Here is a 25643-nt window from a genome sequence, read left to right on the forward strand (position 1 = left end):
TTTTTAGTATAGAGTTTCAGAGTTTTATAAAAATATTCTTTATCACATTCATCACTGTGAAGATATGTAATTTGAACATTTATCATTATGACAAGATACTTTGACCATGGTATCATATCTCTGTAACAATTAAATCTTCCACCATAAAGTCATAGTTGATATTTTGGACCCAAAAGTTACACATACATATAATTTAACATACTTTTATAACATTTAAAGTAATGGTATATTTCCATAGAAGATACAGCTTTCAATATGTCATCACTGTGGAGCAAGTTTTTGTTGAGGTTCTTTAACAAATTAAGTTCTGAACTTAATATACTTCCAAACAAAAGTTTTGACAATATGCCAGATCTATAATGATGCAAATTGTGAGCATAATGTCCAATAATAGACAGACTTACAAATTCAACAATATAAAATTATGACCATGACAACAAAATAGTTCCATTCCCATGCAAACAGCCACGTGTAAACATTAGACATTGTTTCCCTTATAGCACAGAAGCAGACCTGGACAGATGCATGCCAGTCACCCAAAGCCATTTGCTTACAAAATAGAATCATTTCTTTAAAAAAAAAAAATTTCAAAAATATTGAACCTTAAATAGTAACAGTTTTTAAAACAAATGTAAGTCTTCAAAGTTGAAGTTACGGTCAAAGTTGTGAAACAAGCAAAGAGGGAAGGACAATCCGGTCACATGATTATGACCACTGAATTTACAGTAATTAAGAAATTACAGTTTAAAGCAAAACTGCATAATAAAAAAAAAACCTTCCTCTTACAATTAAATTAAATTTGTTACATGATGCTGAACAAAACACTGTAGAAAGTTGGTAGTTGGTTGATATTCATATTCTAAATGTTCAGTCCCTACCTAGCAGCCCATAAATATAAGTATTCAACCCTCTAACTCAGCACATTGTGTTCATGCACTGATCAAAACAATTAGCTACCATGCACTCAGGATGTGCTCCTATAGTTTCATTTTAATTCAAGTAACGTTTTAGGTTTGTTCTGATACTGAATTATCTTTATCACACAGGGTCAAACTATTGTTATGGTCTTGCAGTCATTTTTTAAACCAAAAAATAAACTGATTTCTATCTTAATTAAAGGGTTTCTTCCTACAGTTACATCATGATAAATATTAGTAACGGTACAATTAGAAGACTTAAATGTCATGTCCTGTCAAGTTACCTATTAATGTTGTATTTGATCTTCGTTTGGTTTGATTAATAAATAATTTTATTTAGAGATTAGATGGCCCAGTAAACTTATGGTCAAATATGGATTAACACCAGTCAAGAACTAACTTGCGACAACTGAAAGTAAAACATTTAAAGAAGTACTAAAATATAAACTGAATTATATGACTGTACTGTGATCATCATCAATGCTGCTGTCAATATTGACATTCTTACCAAACTAATGAATATTAGAATTTCATGGGTAGAAAATAGCTCAACATGTTTTAAATCACCCTGAACCTCGCAAGGCCAATACTGACACAGAGTTGACCATTTGGGACTACTCCACGCCATGACATTTTCACCGGCCCCAGCCTCTGAGTGGGAGTCTGTGAAACTGTACAGCGATATCACTGTCATAGTAAAAAAAGCGGCTGAAACACCTCCTGTGCCTTTTTTAAATTTTGTTTTGTTGCCTCTGTAACTGTATAATTTAATGTTGATTCTGTTGTTGTTGTGTCTGCTAACTGCATGGTCACGCATATGCACGGGTATCAGGGACTCCCAGGTTATTCTACCACACCCTCCTTCAGGTCTTTATTTTAGTTTATTCGCACTGGTGTAACTTCATAAAGGCACACCAGATTTTCTCTATGATTTCCCCCACAATATGATTTTAGGCTACACTAATGTTGTTGACTTAAACATTGTTGTTTATAATGGCTTACAACTAATCTATAAAACCTGAGGGTGACCGGGGATCTTTCTGTGTGGACTTCCTCCAGGTGCCCACAGTCCAAAGACATGCAGGTTAACTGTTTACTCTAAATACGGTTTCCATAGGTGTGAGTGTGTTGTGTGTCAGCCTTGTGATGAACTGCTGACCTGTCAAGGGTACACCTCGCCTCTTACCCAGTGCCAGCTGGGATCAGCTCCAGCCCCCACACGACCCTGCCATGACCCTTTATAAAGGGTACCTCATTAGAAAGCGGTACTGTACTATTGTTTAAAGGAATTCTGGCAGGTTCCCCTCCAAGGATTTGGTACCTGAGTGCACTATTAATTACAGTCACTATAACCTCCCGATGCATTAGGACCTTTTGTCAATCTCGAACTGCCAGAGAAAAACCAGAGAAATGTAAACAGGGCATTTACAGTGATGAGCTCTCACATGGTGTCAGCTGCTGGACCAGAGCTCAGTGTAATCACTTGAGAAAGAAGACAATGTTTTTAGTCCAATGCCAATGGATGATGAAGATGTAAACACAGCTGGGTTGGGCAGCCAGCTCTCATTAGGGCCACTGCTGCATTGGAGCCCTACAGGCAGGTTGGTTGTGGTTGCTCTCTTGTGCATTCTCCACTCACTCTTAGTTCAGCTTAGACTGGTAATGAGTCCTCTTAATCCCACTCCTCTGAGACCTCTACTTGCATGGTTCCTGATTGGTTCCTTGTCATTTTAGCTGATGTTTTTGTCGGCCTCTTCAGTCCTCTCTGTCTTTTGGCTCTGCTCCTCCATTGCTATCACACAGCTGGGCTTCCCATCGCTGTCCACACATTTGTCAGTGTGTTTGTTATTTTGTACAATTAAGGGTGTGATAGTTTTCTCATCGGTCTGTGTGATTAAAATTGTGTTTTTCTTGTCTCTTTTTAAGCTGTTGAACGTGTTGGTGTGTGTGAGCAGCATCACGGTTGGCTGACCGTTGTTTTCATCGGTGGCCACCTCGTGGGAGTCAGTGGCTGGGTTGCCTGGGCTGGCGTTGCCACGTCGACAGCAACAGCATAGTATCCTGGTAGCAGGCCGGAATATGGCTCTGTACAGGCCGCGGCGGGCACTTTCACTTACGAAGCAGTAGAGAGCCGGGTCAGCCACGCAGTTCAGGCTGGTTAGCAACAACGACAGGTGGTAGTAGTTAAATATTCCTGGAAAATAAGAATACAGAGCACATGGTTAAGACAGCAAAAGATTTCATTATAGTTTGACAACCCCGCCTCTTTCTCCTACTGGCTGGCTGCTGGTGTCTTTGACAGTGTTTTGTTTTGCAGGTGCCTAGTGGGTCTGGACCAAGTCTGAACCTATCATGACGTCACCCATTGGTTTGTGGAGTACCGTTTTGAAGCCTCGAGCTTGGCATTTTGGCCGCAGCCATGACAGTAAAACAGATCCAGCGCGAGCCAGCGGATGTGACGTACTGCATAGTTTTGACTTGTCCGTGAGACTCACTGAAAGTGACCTGTCAATGTCAATGACCCCCAAAAAGCATACGCAACTTTATCATCTATTTTACCCTAAATGGTATATCATTTACTAAATGAGCATCATAATGTATTGAAGATGATGTTAAACTAGCAACTGAGACCCTAAACTCATCAGGTAACTGTAAACTCAAAAATTAAGTGTCAAGTCGGCTCATTCTCCATTAAAGTGGATCGCTGTGTTACTGCAGCCAATGGAGCTCCCCCTGCCAGAAATTACATAGAATGCAGCATTTATGACACTTCCGCGTTGGCTTCACTTTTCAGACCCGAAAGCTCTGTCCATTATATAAACTGTCAATGGTCTGGACGTTGTTAGTTGGAACACACAATAACAATAATCCTGGACGAGCCAGATATCACTGGATTACTTTGTAGAAAATAAACTGTACCTGCAATAAAGTTGCAGTCTCGCTCCAGCAGGGTGCGTACCAACAGGAAGACATGGTAGGGGGAGAAGCAGACAAGAAAGATGAGGATGGTGCTGCTGACCAACTGCCTAATCCTCATCTTCTGATCCGGCTGTGTCCCAGCGCTCCGACCCACGGCACGAAGGACGCACAGGTAGCTGATCTGGACAGAAAAACATGTATTGGGATTAGATAACTAACTGGACTTCATATTTCTATTGAATATTTCTTCTTCCTCTCTGAAAAACCTCTATATCACATTTTGAACTGACAACACATTTACATGTCTGAAGATAGTAATGGAGGTTTGTATGGTCAAGGTAGAATATACAAAGCAAAAATAAGATAATTTGTTAATTCATCATACAAGGTTGTAGATTATCTTAGATATAAGAAATTTGGTGCAAGACATTAGGATGTAAATTCTGTATGTCTCCTCTTTTAGCTATCACTTTTCACAAGATCACTATGTTGAAGGGAGATGTTGTGCAGTATAGCAACGTGTAGCCTAACTTTTGCCAAACAACTGCCAATGTCGCCTTACACTGATCAGCCATAGCATTCTGACCACCTGAGCACCCTGTGGTCAGAATGTTATGCAGCCCCATACCAACAAACTGCTGTGCACCTTTCTATCAGAACCAGCATTAACGGTTTCAGCAGTTTGAGCTACAGTAGCTCGTCTGTTGGATCGGACCACACGGGCCAGTCTTCACTCCCCACGTGCATCAGTTAGCCTTGGCCCCCCTTGACCCTGTCTCCGGTTATTTTCCTTCCTTGTAACACTTTTGATAGGTACTGACCACTGCACACCGGGAACACCACCCCACAATTTTTTTATATATTTGACCTTTGTCAAAGTCGCTCAAATCCTCACGCTGCCCATTTTTCCTGCTTCTAACACATCAACTCTGATGACAAAATGTTCACTTGCTGCCTAATATATCCCACCTACTGACAGGTGCCATGATAACCAGATTATCAGTGTTATTCACTTCACCTGTCAGTGGTCATAATGTCATGGCTGATTGTGGTATATTGGTATTTTCCAAAGATTCAGAGTCTGACATCCCCATTAGGTGATCTGACTGAGAGAGAAGTGAGAGTGGGACCACAAGCTGGAAATAACAAACATGTCTCCTGGTGAATAGCATTGGTTACACTTTGCAATGAAGCCACTGAAATATTACAGTAGTAAAAGTAGAAAAGAGTCACAAAGTATATTTGTTCAAAATATTTTCAATACAATGTGATCAATAATAGATCAGTAAAACATTCCCACCGATAGAATGGCCAGCGGGAACATGAAGCCAATAGTGAAGCGGTAGTAGTTGATGGGATACTCCCATGGCTTCATGGGGTAGTGCTCGAAGCACACTGATTGGTTCTTGCGGTCTTGGCTGAGTTCTTTATGGCGGAAGAAAACCACGCCCACAGCAATCTCTTTTAGCCAGATGATGGCGCTAACAATCCACGCTGCACTCATAGAGCGGAGAGACGTGAACCTAGAGACAACCCCCCCAGAGAGAATAGGTCATTAGCATTAAATCAGATCTATTTATAGATTCATATTGATGAAACTACCTAAGGACTGAGGAACAGTTGTGGAAGTTGAAGTAGCTTATGGTAACAGTTGTGGTGACGTACTTTTAGCATCTTTGTCATGCCGAATGAAAATTACCTTAAAGGATGGACCACAGCCAGGTAGCGGTCCAGACTGATACAGCACAGGAAACCAATGCTGATATAAATGTTCTCATAGAGCAGGAAGCCACAAAGCTGACACAGCCACTCCCTGTGACTCCAGTCGTCATCCTAAAACAACCACACACACAAATTCATATTTTAGGTAAGTGACACATGGACAAAAGCAGATGAAACCGGACTCTAAATTAAAATGAAAGGTACAATTAGACTAACAGCACATTTTATAATGAAAAACAACACAAATTTACCAAATGAGGATTAATGGGAGACTGCTGTAAATCACCAAAACATATTTCTTATTCAGAAATTCACTGGTTTTGGAGCAGCATCAGTGCCACTTATAGGACAACATAATAAGTGCATATGGACCGAGCGAAGATTTTGTCCTCAAGTTGATGTGTTAGAAGCAGTAAAAATGGGCAGTGTGAGGATTTGAGAGACTTTGAGAAGGGCCAAATTGTGATGGCTAGATGAATAGTTCAAAGCCAAACTTTTTCTGATCTGGCCATGCCAGAAAGTTTGAGAACCACTGCTATATTGCAATGTAAAATATGTTGAGCACATGATTACTTTTTGCATATAATCTAATAATTTATTAGAGTTTGTGGAAAATGTGACAAAATAGAATAATTTCTATTTTGTCACATTTTTGCTAATATCATAATGTAATGAAATCAGGTATTGCATAATATGCAAAAGAGTAAATTGTTATGTGCAATATTTTTATCAAATTATAGGCAGGTTAATATCCATCATCTATTTTTATTAAATTTTCCATTATTTAATCCACAATTATAATGTCATGGTCATTATCAGTTTGTGCAAATGAATGAATAGGAATGAAGGGATTAAAAATCAATGACTAGTTTTAGTTTACCTGAAAGAAGTACTGTAGCCACAGTGGTAATGATGCCAGGTACAACAGATCAGACACAGTGAGGTTCATTAAATAAACTCCCAGCTCATTCTTCTGCTTCAGCTGCAGAGCAGCGTGGTACAAAGAGTACAAGTTGGAGGGAACGCCAATCTAGAATCAAGAAGATCATTTATTGTGATTATTTGGATTCTCTGACACCAGTTTTTTCCCCACACTGAACCTTCTCTTCATTACTTGATTATTGAAGCACATGGTTAGAACACTCGTCTGCACTCTGCTAAGACAGCCCTATTACCAATCAGCTCTGTAAAACCCCAGATTACGTTTAATGACTACATTTTTTAAAATTTACACTTTCTACAACATCCGTGCATGGTGACTTTTTATGGTTAGGGTAATAAAACAAAGTTAATATAGTATGGTTGAAGTTAGGGGAAGATGGTTATGGCAAATAAACTATGGTAGGTTGGGCAACAAAACACTTGATTAAGGTTAGGAAAGACTGTGATTATCATAAACATTAGCTACAGGTCTCTGACAGAACACAGGCTCTTGTCTTCTATATGAAAGTAAGACTCACTTCCCACCCATCCGCCACTCCGACCTCCACACCTCACTACATAAAGGGCACACTACACGCCTTGTCACTGAGTGCTGACCTTGGACATAAATAATGAGGGACAAAGTTATCCAATATGGATATAATTCCTAAGTATACAGGGCTAGCAGAAGTGGCATTATCATGGACAGTAGATGGCAGATGGACAACCCCTTCTGGATGGCACCGGAAACAAACAGTGTAACAGAATGGCATTATGGAATATTTTGTAATATTTATGGTGATGTCATATTGTTTACAAAAAATGGAATATAATATATTTAACATAATTATTTTGTGTACATTATTTCATGTAATACATTTCATTATGTGGTGCCCCTGGCTTTGACATGTCACCTAGCCATTACAGTGCTGACACAAATAGACACATGCTATGGGAAATTAAGAGTCTCCAGTTCATTTAACCATCATGTCTTTTAACTGTAGGTGGAAATGGAAGTTCGACAGGTCTAACCCCAGGACCTTCTGTGCTACCTCATGAACTCAAAGCCAACATGTGTTCACATGGACCTCTTACTTCTTGTACTAGACATGACCTCATTGATGCAACATGAGAGAGCTATGCAATTTGCAGCTTGTTTCTTCTTCTTGTTCTGCGTCAGTGTTGCAATGTTGTGTTTTCAAGGAGGAACTAGCTTTCTAGAGCTTGAGATGTAACACTTTCCTGTGACACAATGACCTCAATTGGGGAACAAATCTTCCATTAGCTATGCATTTTATAAAGTATTCACACACCTTGACAGTTCTGTTCAGGTATTCAAGATGTACACACACTTACCAACAGTACGAGGATGTACACACAGGAGAAGAGGTACTGGTGGATTTCGTGGCTGATGGTGCAGTTCATGATTTCATCCTCAGACATGGTGAACACCATCACACCCCACTCACACTCTCGCTATTTCATCTTTAACATGCACACACTCACAGAAATGTCATGTTCACACATACACGTGACTATAATGTAACAACACAGTCACAGACACTTCTTCATGTTGGTGGCAGCACTCAGCGATGGCTCAGACTCTCATCTGGTTCATTTGTCTTCTCTGATTGGGTAGTCCAGTTTAACTTGGCCACTGCGGAACACAGAAGAATTGACTTTATTAGACATTGTAAACATTGAAGCAGTATGAAGCAATATTATTCCTTTCAGAGCCAGTGTTACCATGACACACACACACACACACACACACACACACACACACACACACACACACACACACACACACACACACACATATATATATATTAGCTAAGCTTCACTGAAACTACTCACTGTTCCGTGTGGTCAAGGCAGATAGAATCACAAGTAAAAAACATTGGCTTTCTGGTCAAACCACTACTGCATCCTTTCCCTAATCTATTTCTAATGTATCTAGCACGGCCTGTCATTACACAGTGTATTTGTATGCATGTACTGCTATTAGCATGTTCAAGAGCAATTCATGCCTAAATGGACACACAGACAACACATCTTTTTTCAAAACACTGTGACACTGTGTTGAAGTCTAGACAATATTAGGATATCAATAGCCCTTAAACAGAGGTACAATGTAAAATGGCTTTTGCTTTTCAAGGTCACAGTATGAAACATATGAAATATGTTTTTTTGGGGGGGTTTTTGGCCTTTATGCCTTTATTTGACAGAGACAGCTGAAGACAGACAGGAAAGGTGGGCAGAGAGAGAGGGGATGACACGCAGCAAAGGACCGCAGGTCGGATTCAAACCCGAGCCGCTGCAGTATATGGGTCACCAGCTCTACCGACTGAGCTAACAGGGCGCCCATGAAATATGTTTAAAAAACTACATCCTTCAGAATTGACTTTTACAGGCTAATTCAATTCAATTCAATTCAATTTTATTTGTACAGCGCCAATTCATAACAGAAGTTATCTCAGGACACTTTTCAAATAGAGCAGGTCTAGACTGAACTCCTTATAACATCATTTACAGAGACCCAACAGTACCACCATGAGCAAGACCTTGGTGACGGGGGCAAGGAAAAACTGCCTGTTAAAAGGCAGAAACCTAGGACAGATCCTTCGGCTCTAGGTGGGTGGTCGTCTGTCTCGACCATATGGGGTGAGAGAGAGAGAGAGAGAGAGAGAGAGAGAGAGAAGACAGACAGACAGACAGACAGACAGACAGACAGGTGCACAGCTTAGCTGACGCTATCTTAAGCACATTTTAATAAGTGCATTCAACCATGTGGATTCAACCCAAAAATTGCAAACTATATCAGCTTCATCAAATATGTTGAACTGCTTGCTGAGGTGCTACATACAGAAACAGCAGAGAGAAACAGATGGGCCCACAGTGCAGTCTAAAGATAAAGTGTTGAGTTTCTGCTGTTCTGATGTCAATAAGGACCTTGTACCAGCCAGGACATCAAATGATTTTCTATCTGAACCTAAGAGTTATATAATGCACAGAGCATCCCATCCATCTGTAAAGTGAAAACAACATTTGACAAAACAATCCCAACTCAAGGTCAAGCTACTAGCTTTTGCCTGGAGCTTTCCACCGTATCACATGGTCTGCATCAGCAGATGGAGTCTGGTCTGGAGTCATGCTCATTGATATGTATCTGCCAAGTCAGTAGAAAAACTCCATCCATCAATGAAGACCATATGAGAGGGTGCGATGTTCCATGTCCAACTATCATCTAGAAATTGAAAGGTCAACAGTGAAGTTTCATGCTGACTGACAAAGATGTTTTTCATGCATTTTTGTTGATTTTTACATCACATCAGGTGTTCAGGTTAGTAGATATTTGGTAGTACATCAATAAATCATTATCAGTGCAATACATGCTGCATCTGTTTTGTATAACTGTTTGGCATTCCTCTCCTCTGAAGGGTGGTGCAACAAAACAACCTCCTCAGACAGAACTTCAGGAAAAACACTAACCTCAAACCCACCGTCTAACTGCATGTTAAATTACGACCACCATATGTTTTATACCTGCACTTCTGCTGCTGTTTTGTATACACATCAAAAGTCACTTTTTGTGAGTTTTTATTCTTTTCAACTTTATTTTTTGGAAGTCAGATTCCTCCACTGTTGACTGTTGGATATGAGCATACGATTTAAACTGAGATATTGTATAATTACCTGTTTGGCCTTCACTCTTTGGCTGCACTGATTGTGTATCAATGTAATAATTACTGTTAATGTAATAACTGAACAATTGTTAAGTTTTTAGCAGTTGTTACATTAACTGTAGTTATTATATTACTGGCTGCCACATACGTACCTACAAGCATAAACCTGCATACAGTAGCAGCAAGCAGACAAAAAGTGTGTTGCATGTGTATGCATGAAAGCATGTGTACTTTAAACTACTTAATTCAGTCATTTTGACCTGCACAATCATCTAATGCAACACTTCATTAATGTAAAAGTATTTGTTCTGAGTTATGTCCATTGATGCTGTCAGTGAAAATGAGCTGCATTTATGAATAGCATCTAAATGCAGCGTTGCTCCAGTCTAACACAGAGTCAATGGACAGTGTAGGCTCTAAGTATGACCTCCACTGTATTTCTTTGCTTTGGCATGCCAGCATCTTTAGAATGGCTCCATAATAACATAGTATAAAACCATTAAGAGCCACTTTAACACAACAAACTTCAACCACAAGCATCATCCCCCTCTCTCACTCAGTCTGTCCTTTTCTCTCTCTCTGGTCTTCCTAAATAAACCGCAGTCAGATTAAGGAACAGCTGGATATACTGTAGATTCCTTAGGAGTCAAGCTGACCAAGACTTGTAACCCCTTATACAACCAGGTGACTGGAATAAATTAGAATTTATACACATAGAGGCATGCCATATGTATTTACATATACTGTAGATAGTTCCCTTCATGCACATGCATGCCAGCAAGGCCAGTGACCAAAATCATAATCCAGGAACTGCTGCCTCGGTAAACACTGTGGTCTCTGTCCTGCAGATTGGTGTTACAGTGTCACACTAGAATAATTCTACAGTGGATCCACAGCAATCTAAGGAATAGAAAAATATAATGCATACAGGTATCTAAAAAGGTCTAAAAAGAGTATTCGTCAGTGTCGTAATGTTCTAAAAGGGTAGGGATGCAGCAGGTTGTTCAGACACTGACTTGTGTCCCAGCATCATTGGCCCACGGATCACCCCTCCTGATCCTCAGCCATGTTGAGGCCCTCTCAGCACTCTCTGAGGGCTTGAGCGATAACAGCAGTACCTGTGTCCCGGTCCATGTTGACCCGAGTGACTTTAACAACTTTTCAGAAATTCTGGAAATGATTAATACATTTAAGAGAAAGCCCAGCTGACTGCTGCATAAGCGACTAACATCCTACTACAGCTCGAAGACACAGATGAGGCTTGCTGATAAAGCATGATATCGTGCTGCAGTAAACAAGCTGTCATCACAACAGTGAGTACTGATTTTAAGCTCTTGGGATTTAAGTAAGTAGAACACAAATGAAGCATAACCAATAAACCTGGATAGAATCCCATTACAAATTAAACGTCTTAATCTTAATAACTTAATAACTTAATAACTCATGTGGATGTATTTTTAATGCTTTTGGACACCACACTCATTTTCGTTTCTCAACATGATCCTTATCTGAATTACTTGTCAAGAGGCAGCAACCACAATTCATTTCCTTTAATAATCAACAAGCCAGTTATTATACTGACACTTGTCAGTGTAACAGTGATGCCAGGGAACAGCAGTACAGTCTGTCGTCTATCTATATTTATATTACTATTTTTATTAGAATAGTCGGTATTTAGTACAATGTCTGTAGAAGGCACAGAAAAATCCTATCCTGCTGGTGGAGAAGTCAGTTCATAAAACACTTTGTTCTAGAGAACATGGACAAATTACGTATTGTTGTTTAATCTGGAGGACTTTTTGGAATTTTTTTCCACCCAACTATAATGGAGGTAGATGAGGTGCTCACAGCATTGAAACCGACATTTCAAAAAATGAAACATCTCTTTCCAGACTCAAAATCGCTGTGACTCTAATACTACATTCACATTTTATGGAATCAATGGTAGAGTTGGGAAACATTTGCATGTTTGCAACTCTGTACAGCTCATGATGGCTGTATGATACGTGGTTGCTACAATGACAACACAGCTCTATATCCATAACATTTTGGTTTGATAAACATGAACGAGGGACTCTGGCTGACTTGAGGCGTCTATGTTTGTTTGATTTACTGGTCCTTTCATATTATTAAGTGCCAAGTTACACCTATCTGAATTTTGGTTAAAGCCAACAAAACCTATGTTTACTTCATATGCACAACGCAATAACTGATCAACAAGGCATAATATATTGTATGCAGAAGATAATAACCTTTATGTTTTTTAAATCGCTGACCAAGAAATTAGTTGTGCAAAACCAGCTTTATTTAAAGAAACACTCTGGGTTTTCTCCCTCTGAGGGATCAATTCACCACGCTTTACTGAAACACAGAGTATACTGTAATTAAATAAGTGAAAACTGTCATTTACCTCAAGCTTTTGGAGGAGTCAGTATAATAGTATAGATTCCATTCATAATAATAACTGAGGTGCTCACTTGATATCCAGAGTAATTAAACTGTTGATGCAAGAGTTAATGGCCTTTTGTTCTGACCCCCAGCAACATCCATCCAGACCGTAACAGAGGCTCTGCTCACTACAGCTGTGAGATCTGGATTTAATAAAGTAATTTAATCACATGAGTTTATTTGAGATAATTGGACGGAGGTGAAGCGGTGTGTGTGTGTGTGTGTGTGTGTGTGTGTGTGTGTGTGTGTGTGTGTGTGTGTGTGTTACGTATACAGTAGAGGGCGGGTTATTCTTGTACAAACACTTTTAAGGTAAAATGGAAAACAACCCTATCATGTTATCACATCAATTTGCCATTACGTCAGGGCTTTAATGCATCCTGTTTTTCTGTAGTCACAATTTGTTAATCTGTTAAAAAATACTTTAAACTCATGGTCAGGATGACTTCACTTTTTTTTCTCTTCTGAAACAAACTACTCTCTGTATCTGCATTGACTGCAGTCCTAAAGATCTAAACAACCAGGACTACATGCACATGATAAAAGGACTGCATTTATATAGCACCTTTTCAACTTTTCAATCAGTCAAAGCACTTCACACTACTGTCAACATTCACACATCCACACACTGATGGCAGAGACTGCCACGCAAGCTGCCAGCTGCTCATCAGAGCGATGGCACATCCTTCTGGAGCAATTTGGGGTTCAGTATCTTCCCGAAGGACATGCACACTAGAGGATCCAGGGATCGGGCCGCAAAATTTCCTATTATGGGACAACCCGATCTACCTCTTAGCCACACCATATACATCTGATTCTTAATAGGGGTTAATTGCAGAGGACTGTAAATGTGTAACAATAAAGTCAATTCTATACATTTGATCCATTTTCATTTATCATGCTGGATTTCACTCCCCAAAATGGAAGCTGATCCTTTCACTCGTTTGCCCCTCTATCTTTAATAACTCTTAGCCTATTTTGTACAAGCCTACTTGCAACCTCAGCCCCAAACCTCACTCCTCACCCAGAAATAAGCAGGAATTACGTTGAGGAGAGACAAACACGTCCTGACGACAGAGGTTTCCGTTACTGATGTGATCCCTACAAAGATGGAAATATGAGAGAACACACAAAGAGGAGATGTGTTGGATAAAGCACAGCTAAAGCAGACGCTCGGTGATCAGTGATCCATTGATAACAGAGCACGGGGGAGTGTGATAGGCCAGAGACCCCTGTTGTTTACTTCAGTGTGTTTTACTTTTACATGTTGTGATGTACAATTTTACAGTTGAAAGATTTCTCAGCTTTACTGTGGAGTCTACATATAATCTGAGAGACAGAGAATAATATTCAGAACTCTGTCCAAGATCTCCAGAGACATGCTTTCTTCTCTCATTAACATGCACAGATACAGAAAGAAAGAAGTTCCACCCAGTTAGAGCAGCCTAAATCCAGCTCGCCTGCATGGCTGGCCAGACTCACAATAAGTGAAGAGCCAGAACTGGGCCAGCTCACTGTTAGCCTGAGTACCAACTGCTGACTGGAGTTTATTCTCAGTCCAAATCAGCCCAAGTCTGCACCCACAAACACATAGTCTGCCTTATATGACCCAGAGTCGACCTCACTTGACAGATGACAGATTTTATTCTTGCTCTCTAACATTAATTCATTGAGGTGGCTGGAAACTTTGGCTGTATTCAAAACTACCTCCTATATTTAGCAGTATGTACTAATTTGGCCACAATGCAGCAAGCAAAATCTGCACTATGCCAAAAATACCCAGATGATAAACTGATTTGGAATTATTTTCTTTCTACGTATCACTGTGCAGAAGGGAGCGTGCGTCTACTCATGGACGAGAGGCTCGTGCTCGTGACAGCGCAGGATGTAAACATTAATAGCATCCTTGTGAGCTGAACTATAATGTTCACTGGTTCAACTAGCACCAGTGAGATAGCTAATGTTCAGCAACAATTGGAGGGTGTAGTTTGGTAGAAAGAAAATAGTTCCTACATGAAACTGCTGACTGCAATCTGGGTCCAATACATTGGAGAAAATGCAGACGTCTCTACGGCCAATGTCTCCAAAAAAGAGCAACTCACACTAAAACCATCTAGATCGATAAATAGCACTACAGATAAGAGGAAAAATATTTTAGATTTTGGGGTGAACTGTGTTGTAGTCCTAGTGCCAGTGCAGAGCTCCAGTTCTCCCAGTAAACAAACTGGTCAAACTGAACATTGATAACTTTAAACTTAATCAATCCCCCAGACACCAGGATTTACCCTGTGATCGAACCTTTATGTATTTCCCTAAGGCAGCTGGACTGTTGCTCCGTGATTAGTGACCCTGACAGTGGTAACCATGGCAATAGCAGTAAGTTGTATATCAGGCCCCGATAAAGGTCCTGTCACTGCCACAGGGGACACACTGGTACCACAGTCGTTCATCTAACCCTGTGACATCACTGGGTTTATCTTCATCACCAACTATTAGCACTTTCATCGCCTCCACCTTCACCCATGATCCTCAGTGCCATTATATAATCATCTATTAGAATATCGATGTAACATAATCTATTAAACATATTGTGATCTCATAGTGATAGACATACAAACACATTTCTTCCCAATCACAGGATGTTTGTGTGTCACTCCACATCACAGCATCACTTTTTGTTATTTGCTTACTCCTTACTTGTAAACTTGGAAGCAAACCACAAGCTCAGTGTTTGTTTTAGTTTACCAGACAGCACCAATTATGCCTAACTTCCAGGAATTAGAAGTCATATAACAACACAGGCTGATGTGAAATGTCTTTAGGTTTTGGTCCCATGCTGTCGCACAGTGGTGAGCTCATCATAGTGACCACAACTTACTCACTGATTCTGTTATACCATTCATTTTAAACTACTGTAGTGCATAATGTACAAGTATGCTCACAATCCATCAGTGACTCAAATTTGTTAATGTTACCTAAATGTCAGACCTTTTTAATTCAATGAGACCTATTTCACACCCATTCTGTCAAAAAAAACCTTAACGATATGAAATAAAATCAGAAATAAAAAGAAAGACCAAAAAATGCAACTTTATACAAGTAACGTTCACCTCATTAATCCAATCAACTTTAAGACCTGTCACATTACAGTGCAACGTTAGACATAAAGACCACTAACAGTCTGTAGCGCAATGTTGGGAGACTTGAGCTTTGAGAGAGACTTGAACATTGTTGTACTGATTAGATATCTACATATTAAGCTTTTAAAAGAGGCACAAGGGCTGTGTTTTGCTTAAATAAGCAGCCAAAGGCTGACTGTGGTAGGTTTTAGTCTTCCATAGTAACAGGCATCATGTCCAAGATCACTCTACTGCAGTCACTGGTTTAGGGAAGTGTGTAAATTTGAGCTTGAATGTTCATTATTGAAGTGTGCATGCAATGTCCATTTACTGAAGATTTTGTATTTTATTGTCAAAAATCCCAGAGAAGTTTGACCTTCTACACAAATCAAACATTTGAAAGACTTAAAGGACCAGTGTATAGGATTTAGTAGCATAAACTGAATATCACCCGCTTTTCAAACTACAGTGACCATGAGACTCATGTAAAAGCCCCTGTCTAGAGCCAGTGTTTAGTTTGTCTGTTCTGGGCTACTGTAGAAACATACGTAGCGGTTCAACTGTCATGGCTCTGCTCCCCTCCTGCTCCCTTTGCTCCTCCTCCTTCCCTGTGTGCCTGATGAGGGTGCGGCCTCCATTCTCCTCACCTGCTGTCTCACCTGCTCTCAATCATTCATCATGCCTCAGCCTTCAAGAACCCGGTTTTCCTCCCACTCATCGCCAGATTGTTTCAGCCAACTTAGTGGTAACTTTCGTGGCTCCTTTCAGTGTCTAGCTTTCCACTACATGTCCACCTGTGATTCTCCTGCTCCAGCTCCCTTGTCTAACCATTTCTCTCCTGTGCTCCAGGAACCCTCGTGTGCAGTTCAGTTCCCAGAGTCAGCCTCCTGTGCCTCCGTGTCTCCAGTCTCCCTTGTCATTTCACCTGCCTGTTCCTGCCGCGGCCACCCCTCTCCCCCCCCCCAGTGTGTGTGTGCGGAATAAAGACCCTTAAACCATCCATCTTGTCTGTGTGTCTGCTCCTGGGTCCTGTAACTACCCCTGTCATCAACATGGTGGGCTCCATTTAAGGTGACTGTGTAGATAAAAACAGCTCATTCTAAGGTAACAAAAACAGAATGATTTTTATTTTCAGGTGATAACACAACAATGAAAACATACCTATAAATATTATATTCCATTTCTGACAATAGATCCTCCGTTACCTTTAATGTAGTCTAAAAAGGCCCTGGACACTCTTCATATCAAAATATGAGTCATTCTAACTAGAAATTTGACTTTGGGGTTGAATATAGCTTAAACACCTTCATGTTCACTATGATCACCTCATGAACCTTCATGACTGTAATAAAATAATTTTCCAAGTGATAAATGTATGAAAATAACTCCACTACTGTATGGATTCCTCCCTTTTCTCCTCTAGGGAAATCATCGTCATTTCGTCCAGTAGGCTGTAAATCAGCCTCCGTCTGTGGTCTTCGTTTGATTTACAGTGGTTCGGTATGTGCTCTCCCACAGATACGATTCATCGTCTACAAATCCAGAAAGCCTGGTGACACATATCCGACTACACTATTCATCAACCTGTGTCATATCAATCCAGAAACATGTGTAACACGAATGTAACATAGTGATGAGTACTGGTCTGTCCCACCGCATTCACATGTGGAGATGATCCATTCTTAATCGTGCAGTTAAAGGTCCAGTGTGTACCATTTAGGAGGATCTATTGTCAAAAATGGAATATAATATTCATAGGTATGTTTGCATTAGAGTATAATCAGCTGAATATAGGTGTTTCTTTACCTTAGAATGAGACGTTTTTATCTACTAAGGCCACAGGTCGCCTTCCATGGAGGCCTTTAGATTTTTTGAGTTTTGCAGCCACTGTAGTTTCTCCTACACACTTCACAACCGTTCTCATTCCCAGGTTGTCAAATATACGTGAAAAAAAGGGCAAAAAGTGTTCAATGTTAGTTACAATCTGCAACTTCACCGTTAGATGCCACTAAATTCTACACACTGGTCTTTTAAAGAGTCAAACCACACATGTCTAAATTTCCTCAAAACCATCTGCTTTCCCATAACGCCCTTCTAAAACATAATCACAACTCATGTCAGTTTCATACAACTCATTAGTTTACCACTGTGCAACTATCAGATCTGATCATCAGATCACTCACTGTAAAGATAAATCAGCTGAAACGGTGTGTTTTTCTCCTGACACTGTATCCTACAGAGACTTGACGTCAGAGAGGACATAAAATATGATTTTGTGCGTGCTACATTGTCATCTAGCTCCACGCAGCCCCTTCACTCCGCTGTTTGATGAATGCGTTCACATAGCAGTGCTCTGCCGTCACGACTGCCTCTGAGGCTGGTGAAACCGTCACTCTGAATAACATCAATGTATTACTCAGTTTGCAGCCTTGATACAGGCAAGGATGTACAAAGTCAATGTTTGCATTTGGTATAAGAGCAGATTATTTTGACACAAGCTACTATGAAATCAAACTAGTGTGCAAGCATTAAAAATGGTTGTTGGTGTTATCCATTTTGTGATGCCACGCTATTGGCTTCTGCTGATGTGTTTTTTTTTAACACTAACACATATATTTCTAGTTTGATGTACACTTGTCACATAAGTGTCAAATGTGTTGTTTCCTTCCTATACATAGGTGCAACAATTAATACTTTCGAAAGAGCATTTAGATCATATAAGACACATTTAAACATGTGTGGTCACACTGAAACTAGGAAGACAAAGGCTATGTTCACTCTGCTGGCAAAAGTGGCCCCAAGATCTTTTTCTATAATTTTTTTCAGATCAGTCATATAATATCTGATTTCTGATTCTGATTCTGCTGAGAATTGATGCAACTTATACTCGTCATTCGTCACAACTCTGCGGTTCTCAGTGAATACAATGTGCACTACATTTCCTGCCCACAGAAAGAGCACTGTGGTGTATTTCTTCCTTTCTTTTGTTTTCACTGATCAGACTAGGTAACACCAGTTATTCTGCTCTTTATTTTGAATAAACTGAAATATAAAACCTGTCATTTCTTATATGATAATGATATTGTTACCGCACATTTACTGCCAATGATGAGTTTTGTTTGGATAAGAGAGTGTTTAAAACCACACTACTGTAGTGCAATCACTCTGCTCTCTTTAATGAACCAAAAACAAATGACTGTGCTGTGTGTATTGTGTGTGTATCCTGTCACCTTCAGGTAAACAAATTCAAAAGATTTATATAGCAATATGCACCATGACAGCACAATATAAGCTTAAATAATGAAAGTATTGATGGCCTTACAAGACAGTGATGAGATAGGATCGTATCACTAGGTAATAATGCAGGTCCTCTTGAAAGGCCCTTGTTAAATTTCAGTGGAAAATGCAATGTAGTCACAAACAAATCTGTAATTAATCAAATGACCACAAACAACACACACAGTGAGGGTCTGGAACCAAGGGGCAGCTTGGTAATTCAGCTTGTCAAAGGTGATAAGCTATAGCCACATCACAACAATAAGGCAATATAATGTGTCGGTCACAGAGAGTAGACTAATATATTATTCATATCCATCATCTGCTTCCCAGTATCCCCTTATACAGTATGTAAATAAAAACAATGATCATGCAGAGTGCAAACCAGCAGTAAATGTGATAGGGTGTTAACATGCCTCAGTATCCTCGCATTCCAGACAATCTTATCTGTAGTATTCCCCTAATGAGGATGAAAGCCTATCCAGCTCATTGTAACTAAAATATGAGCTTTACACTAGCCAGCTTCAGTTCGCAATAGTCTCGTATCCTGAGTGACGGACAAGCAAAGGAATACTTCAGCTCTACCAGGGCTACATTCAGGGTTTCACTGCTGGACACCAAACACCTGCTACCACTAAACCCTCTCACGGAATATTAACCGAGGTACTCTCAGGGGTGTTAAGCTAAAGAACTAATTGCATATAGATAAGCTTATCAGATAGAAAGAGGAAGAAAGAGGCAGAGAATGAGAAGAGAGAGAAAGAAATTCATCTCTAACATATCTTGAGAACCATTTTTAATCTTTTAATCTTTTGTCCTAGAATTCTGTCCAGGACCATAGCAGGACTTCCCAAAGATCCATCAAGGGTGCCACACAGTATGTGGTTATTTAACTGTTGGCGCTGTAATAATGAGCTAAATATAATGTTTTTCTCATGGGGGTTCCAGGGGGACCTGAAGGAACCTTGATGATGGAACTCGGTCTTTAAGGGTAGTCCTATTCCCTTGTCTTGAGAGCCCATTAGACCTATCAGGCCACGCGTCCTGCTAGAGGAGTCCTGATATCCTCTCAAGGCCCCCTGGGACCCACTGGACATTGGACCTCCGCGTGGCCATGGTGGATGTTTCTTTGATCCTCAAGGGGGTTCCAGGGTCTCTAGAAGAACACTTGATAATGGAACTGTTGTTCCAAAATCCCTTTCAAGACCCCTGAGACCTCAAACCAGTGGTCCTCCATCAGGCCCTCAAGGATGCCTCCTGGGATCCTCTCAACTTTTTCACTATCCTAATTAGACACTAGTCCTCTATGAGCATCTGGTGGAGTTCCCAGACAACCTGAAGGAGATTTTGTGGAGAGATCCTGGAACACCCTTGAGTGACCCTGGAACTTCAACTGGGGCCAGTGGAGTCCAGTAGCCCTGTAGAAAGACTCAGGGGCCTTTAAGGTTTGCCAGGGATTATTCTAGGGCCTTGAGAGGCTCTCAGGAGGCCTTTAGAGGCTCTCAGGAGGCCTTTAGAGGGGCTGTCTTGTGGTTCCAAGGGCCAGCTGTGGCTCAGAGGCAGAGCAGGTCGTTCACTAATCGTAAGGTTGTTGGTTCGATCCCCGGCTCCTGCCACCACATGTTGAAGTATCCTTGAGCAAGATACTGAACCCCTAATTGCTCCCGATGCATCGGTGTGTGAATGTGTATGAATGCGTTAGTTTCTGTTTGATGGGCTTTGCCATCACTGAGTGAATGTGTGTGAAAGGGTGAATCTGGCATGTAGTGTAAAAGCGCTTTGAGTGGTGGGAAGACTAGAAAGGCGCTATACAAGTACAGGTCCATTTACCAAGTGGAGAGCAACTGTGGAATTGGTCGATGTTTCAGGGGTCTACAAGCAGTTTCAAGTCACTAGAGGGACCCTTGAGGACCTACTTCCATCATTAAGGGTCCTTTTAGACATCATGGAACCCCCTTGGGTATACTAAGGAACCTCCACCAGAGCCACTGGACCCCCTTGTAGGGGCCATTGAGGCAGTCCTTGTTCTCCACATTTAGCACTTCCGCTTCAGCTATTACTGTATATAAAGCCACAGGGGTTGTTTTTTTCTACCTTTCTACTAATGTCTGCAGAGTGCTTTTCATGGATGAATGAGGTTAGTGTACACAAAGAGCCACTGCACTGTCCAACTGGTGCCCAATGTCTGTGCCTGGACCCAAGGGCAGGCTGTAAGGAGATTAAAAAAGGGTGCCTGAATTATCTGCCAAGAGCACAAGTCAAAAGCAATTACACCGTGATCAGCAGTCATTTGTGCAGTTGGAGGAGTTCTGCTTTGACTGGTGATCAGAAAAACCTCAATATACGGGAAAAAAATCAATTACACTTACAGTTTATGTTTATGTGTGTTTCTGGTTACAACATAATTACCTTTATTTCCTGTTTTCTTTTAACTGTTGATGGTTTCACATAATTAGTATGTGAGGTCTTGAATTTATCCTCCTTGTGCTGTGGTGAGCACTAATGGTTTGTGGGGTACTGAAATGGTTTCAGTACAGCTTACTAGAACTGAGTCAGTGTAAGATTGTGTCTACATGTGATGGATGGGAAGTTTAAATACAGGCTAAATTAACAGAGCTGCTGAGCGGATCTGCCATTTTTGTTGGGAAGGAGTCAAAGTTCGGTACCTTGCAAGCTAGTGGAGAGCTTCCTGGAAAAACTAAAACCAGCTTATTAATAAATGTAATTCAGCAACTTTAAACTCATGCTGCGCAGCCAAACTTTGTTCAAACCCACAGAACTGTATGAATCATTATAATTATTAATTAATTTATTGTTAAGATCTCAAAATTGCCAAAGATATCAAATATTTCAGGCTGAATTTTGGGGAAATTGTATAAGGTATTGTATAAGATATCTAGAATGTTTCCATTTGTGGAATGGTGTAGCCATAACAAGCTTTGGTTTTTAACATTTCAGACATTTCTTAACTTCAGGTCTGCTTACTAGTTTTACCTGGACTTTCAACCTCAACCCCAATCTCATAGTTTTAAAGTCTCAAAATCTGCACTTGAAAGTGAGTTACACATCTTTTGTTGTTGTTGAATTACTGTTTCCATGGTGGAGACAGATGTTGAACTAAAAAAATGGGCCAGAGGGCCAAGCTCCATCGAGCTGAGGGGAACTGCAGAACTACATTCTCCAGCAGTGGAAGAGGTGCTCAGTTCCTTTACTTAAAGCAGCCACAAGGAACTTTCCTTTTGTGTTGATTCTGGCGGCCCCTGTGGACAAAAGCTGTAGTGTTTTCATGCCTCATTTAATTGATTTCAAGGGGAATATGACTGAATCTGACCTGGTGGCAGAATAACTAAAAACCAACATTCTCACTGATTGTCTTATTTGTTTATGTAGGTCATATAGAGGCATCAGTATTACACTGAGACTGTTCCATAACCAGCTAAAAACTCCGTAGTATGTCTAAGTTGCAGTAGCCAATTGTGCTGAATGAGTATCATGGGGTGATGGCAGAAATCTCAGCAGCGAAGATCTCAAAACTACAACCCATCAAACTGCATGGCTGCACACCAAGTGGGAATATAGCCTGAGCTTATTTTGTACTTTGGGTGAAGTGACCCTTTAAGATATTGTCCAGTCATCCATCCCTTTAATCATTCACTCAGTTACAGTTCTTGTCTTCTGGAAATCCGACAATCATAAGCTAAAAAAGTATGTTTCCATTAAGCCACACGTCAGTCAGTGTGTGAGGTAGAAAGAGCTGCTGAGGTGAACCAGCAGTCATCTCTGGCCCGCAGCCAGCACACACATCTCTCAATCCCACTCTTCCTCATTAGCACAGCAGCACATCAAACAAGTCAACACAACAATACTAATATTAAGAAATGCTTTGGTATTCTAATCTCCATTAGCATCTTCAATATATTTCATCAGAACTAACAATATAATACCAGATTTTTTTAAAGATTTTCTTTCTGCCACATATAGGGGAAATTCTTTTTTCATATTGCCACATATCAGATAAGACATACATTGATACTGATATATCTGTAATAGGTGGGAATGGGATGATAATCTTGGCCAATATAATTGCGATATAGGATATTATCACGATAATCAGAAAAATAACCTTTATACTTTACCTTACCTTACATTTTGTTAAGAAACACATTGATTTATTGTATTACAGATTCCTCATCTCCCTGTTTGTAAACCAATACTATTTCCATAAATCTGTTTTTTTGTGGGGGATACAACGAGCCGATCCTTCAGCCATGATCACAGGCTTAAGATTTTGGAATGAATGGAAAGATGCAGGTTTCACCCAGTTCTCCTTGTTCAAAATAATCAGAAAATCAATATAGAACTGTATGCTGTAGAGCTAGATAGCTTCAAGTCAAACAATGTGAGATTCATGATTATTCCAATTCACAATTATCATGATAATGGAAATTCAAACTAATGGTAAGGCTCTAAGATACAAGTAGCAGAGGACTTTTATTTTGACAAACCACTAGAATGCGACTCACAGATGCAACAGTTTCTCCAGTAAAGCAAGTTGTGGCAAAAGCAATAAATCACTGCCATAAAACGGAAAAATAAGAAGCAACTATGAATGGTTGATAACCACAGTGGAGCCAGAGGGGAAAAGAAAGGGGGAGGAGGTCACAGATGTGTGTGTTATGTTTTGACTGTGCAGAAAAATCTTGCTGAAACCCATTTGAGCTGTAAAGTTCCACAGGGGTACTAAATGAATGAAAATGCATATTTAAAGAGGACGGAGGAGTAAACCACACCTACAGTACGTGTGTTGACTCAGCAATGACAACATTTAATGAAGAAAGAAAGGTTGATCTACAGGAGGATAAATATTTAATCGAATGCCTAAGAGCCTCACTGCATTATATATGATGTTATATTTTGAATTTTGTGTTTTAATTTACATAAATAAAGACATTTCCACTATAAGTTTATGTGGTAAAGGCAAATAATTCACCAGAATGCGGGAAATGAAGTGTTTGATACTAAAATGGTTAATTTTTTCTGTTTGACACAGAATACTGCAGTGAAACCAGAGGACCACAACAGGTGGAGATGAGGAAGCCCTCACACTTGTTCACCACTCGGTGTGTTCACATGGTGACTCTCTCTGAACATTACATGAAGCTCTACAGTCCATCAAACAGCCAAAATAAGAACTGCAGCTGTTGTAGCTTTTTCTCCTTCACACAGTAAATGAAGTCCAGTGAGAGAGAGAGAGAGAGAGAGAGAGAGAGAGAGAGAGAGAGAGAGAGAGAGAGAGTAAATGTTTCTGTTACTGACTCTCCCTAACAGCGGCTGACAACACTTAATGTCTAAGATAAATGAATAACTCTTGTACAGGCATTCTAACCGCACCTGTCACCGATCAGCATCTCACTCCTCACAATGAACACATGAGTGCTCTCCATAATAACCCGTACTCAACAGGAACCGGCTCCTGTACGATAAATATCAATAATCTAACTAATAACTAAACTCTCCCTCATTTGTCCGCAGAGGCACACACACACACACACACACACACACACACACACACACACACACACACACACACACACACACACACGCTACAGTGGGACCTCAAGTTCAACCAGCAGTAATTCACATATTTAACTGAAATAAAGACGCTTATTTCTTACCGAATCTCTCCGGTCGGAAGCTCTGCAGCAAACTGACCACCAGCTCTCTCCCTCCTTCTCTTTCTACCCTCTCTCTCTCTCTCTCTCTCTCTCTCTCTCTGTCTGTCTGTCTGTCTGTCTGTCGTTCCCACGCGTGTGGTTTCTCTCTTCCTGAAACACACACTCTGCCTACACACACACACACACACACACACACACACACACACACACACACACACACACACCCGCACGCACACACACACACACACACACACACACACACACACACACACACACACACACACACACACACACACACACACACACACACACACACACACACCACACACACACACACACACACACACACACACACACACACACACACCCACACACACACACACACCGCAAAAGCCAAATATATTTCAAAATCTAAACCAAAGCTGTTTCAACTGTGTAAGTAGGCTACACACAGCCTGTATGACTTTATGCATGTGGAAATGGTAATATAGGCTATATGTTGACTGTTTCTACACATTAAACTATAAAGGCCACTGAAGTATGCACATGTATGGCAGCCCATTAACGCCAATGTGAGGAAAAAAGATTATAAGAAGTGATTGTAATTAGAAACCTTGACTGACTTACAGAATCTTTTTTTCCCTGTCACATTGTCAGAAATAGGCTTCCATATGTACAGCATGTGAAATGTGACAACAAGCAATATTTTCATTAGTGTATAATCACCTAAAAATAAGAACCACTGTGTTTTTGTTACCTTTTTGTTACAATGAGCTGTTTTTAATCTACAAATGTAAATAATTATTTAAGCATGCTATACCTCTTTGTACATACAATATTTACTCCAATGTGAGTGTGTTACGTGTGAATGTTGGGAGGAGGTGTGCAGGAGCTCCAGTGATTCAGATTTTCACAGATCAGTTTGCTATTGCAACATCTTTCCCTCCATAGTGTCACCCC

The 25643-nt window shown here is 40.4% G+C and overlaps 1 protein-coding gene across 1 annotated transcript; it reads right to left on the reverse strand.

Annotated features, from left to right (window-relative positions):
* LOC127361560 (ovarian cancer G-protein coupled receptor 1) lies at positions 1–24794 on the reverse strand. Its single transcript, XM_051396292.1, has 7 exons — positions 24684–24794; positions 7836–8136; positions 6439–6588; positions 5536–5669; positions 5137–5359; positions 3837–4017; positions 1–3111 (listed from the first exon to the last, which is right to left on the reverse strand). The coding sequence occupies exons 2-7, from the start codon at positions 7932–7934 to the stop codon at positions 2648–2650; spliced, it is 1251 nt and encodes a 416-aa protein (XP_051252252.1). The 5' UTR covers positions 7935–8136; positions 24684–24794; the 3' UTR covers positions 1–2647.
* Positions 24795–25643: the final 849 nt, after the last annotated feature.

Source organism: Dicentrarchus labrax, unplaced genomic scaffold (assembly GCF_905237075.1).
Source record: "Dicentrarchus labrax unplaced genomic scaffold, dlabrax2021, whole genome shotgun sequence".
NCBI classification, from domain to species: Eukaryota; Metazoa; Chordata; class Actinopteri; family Moronidae; genus Dicentrarchus; species Dicentrarchus labrax.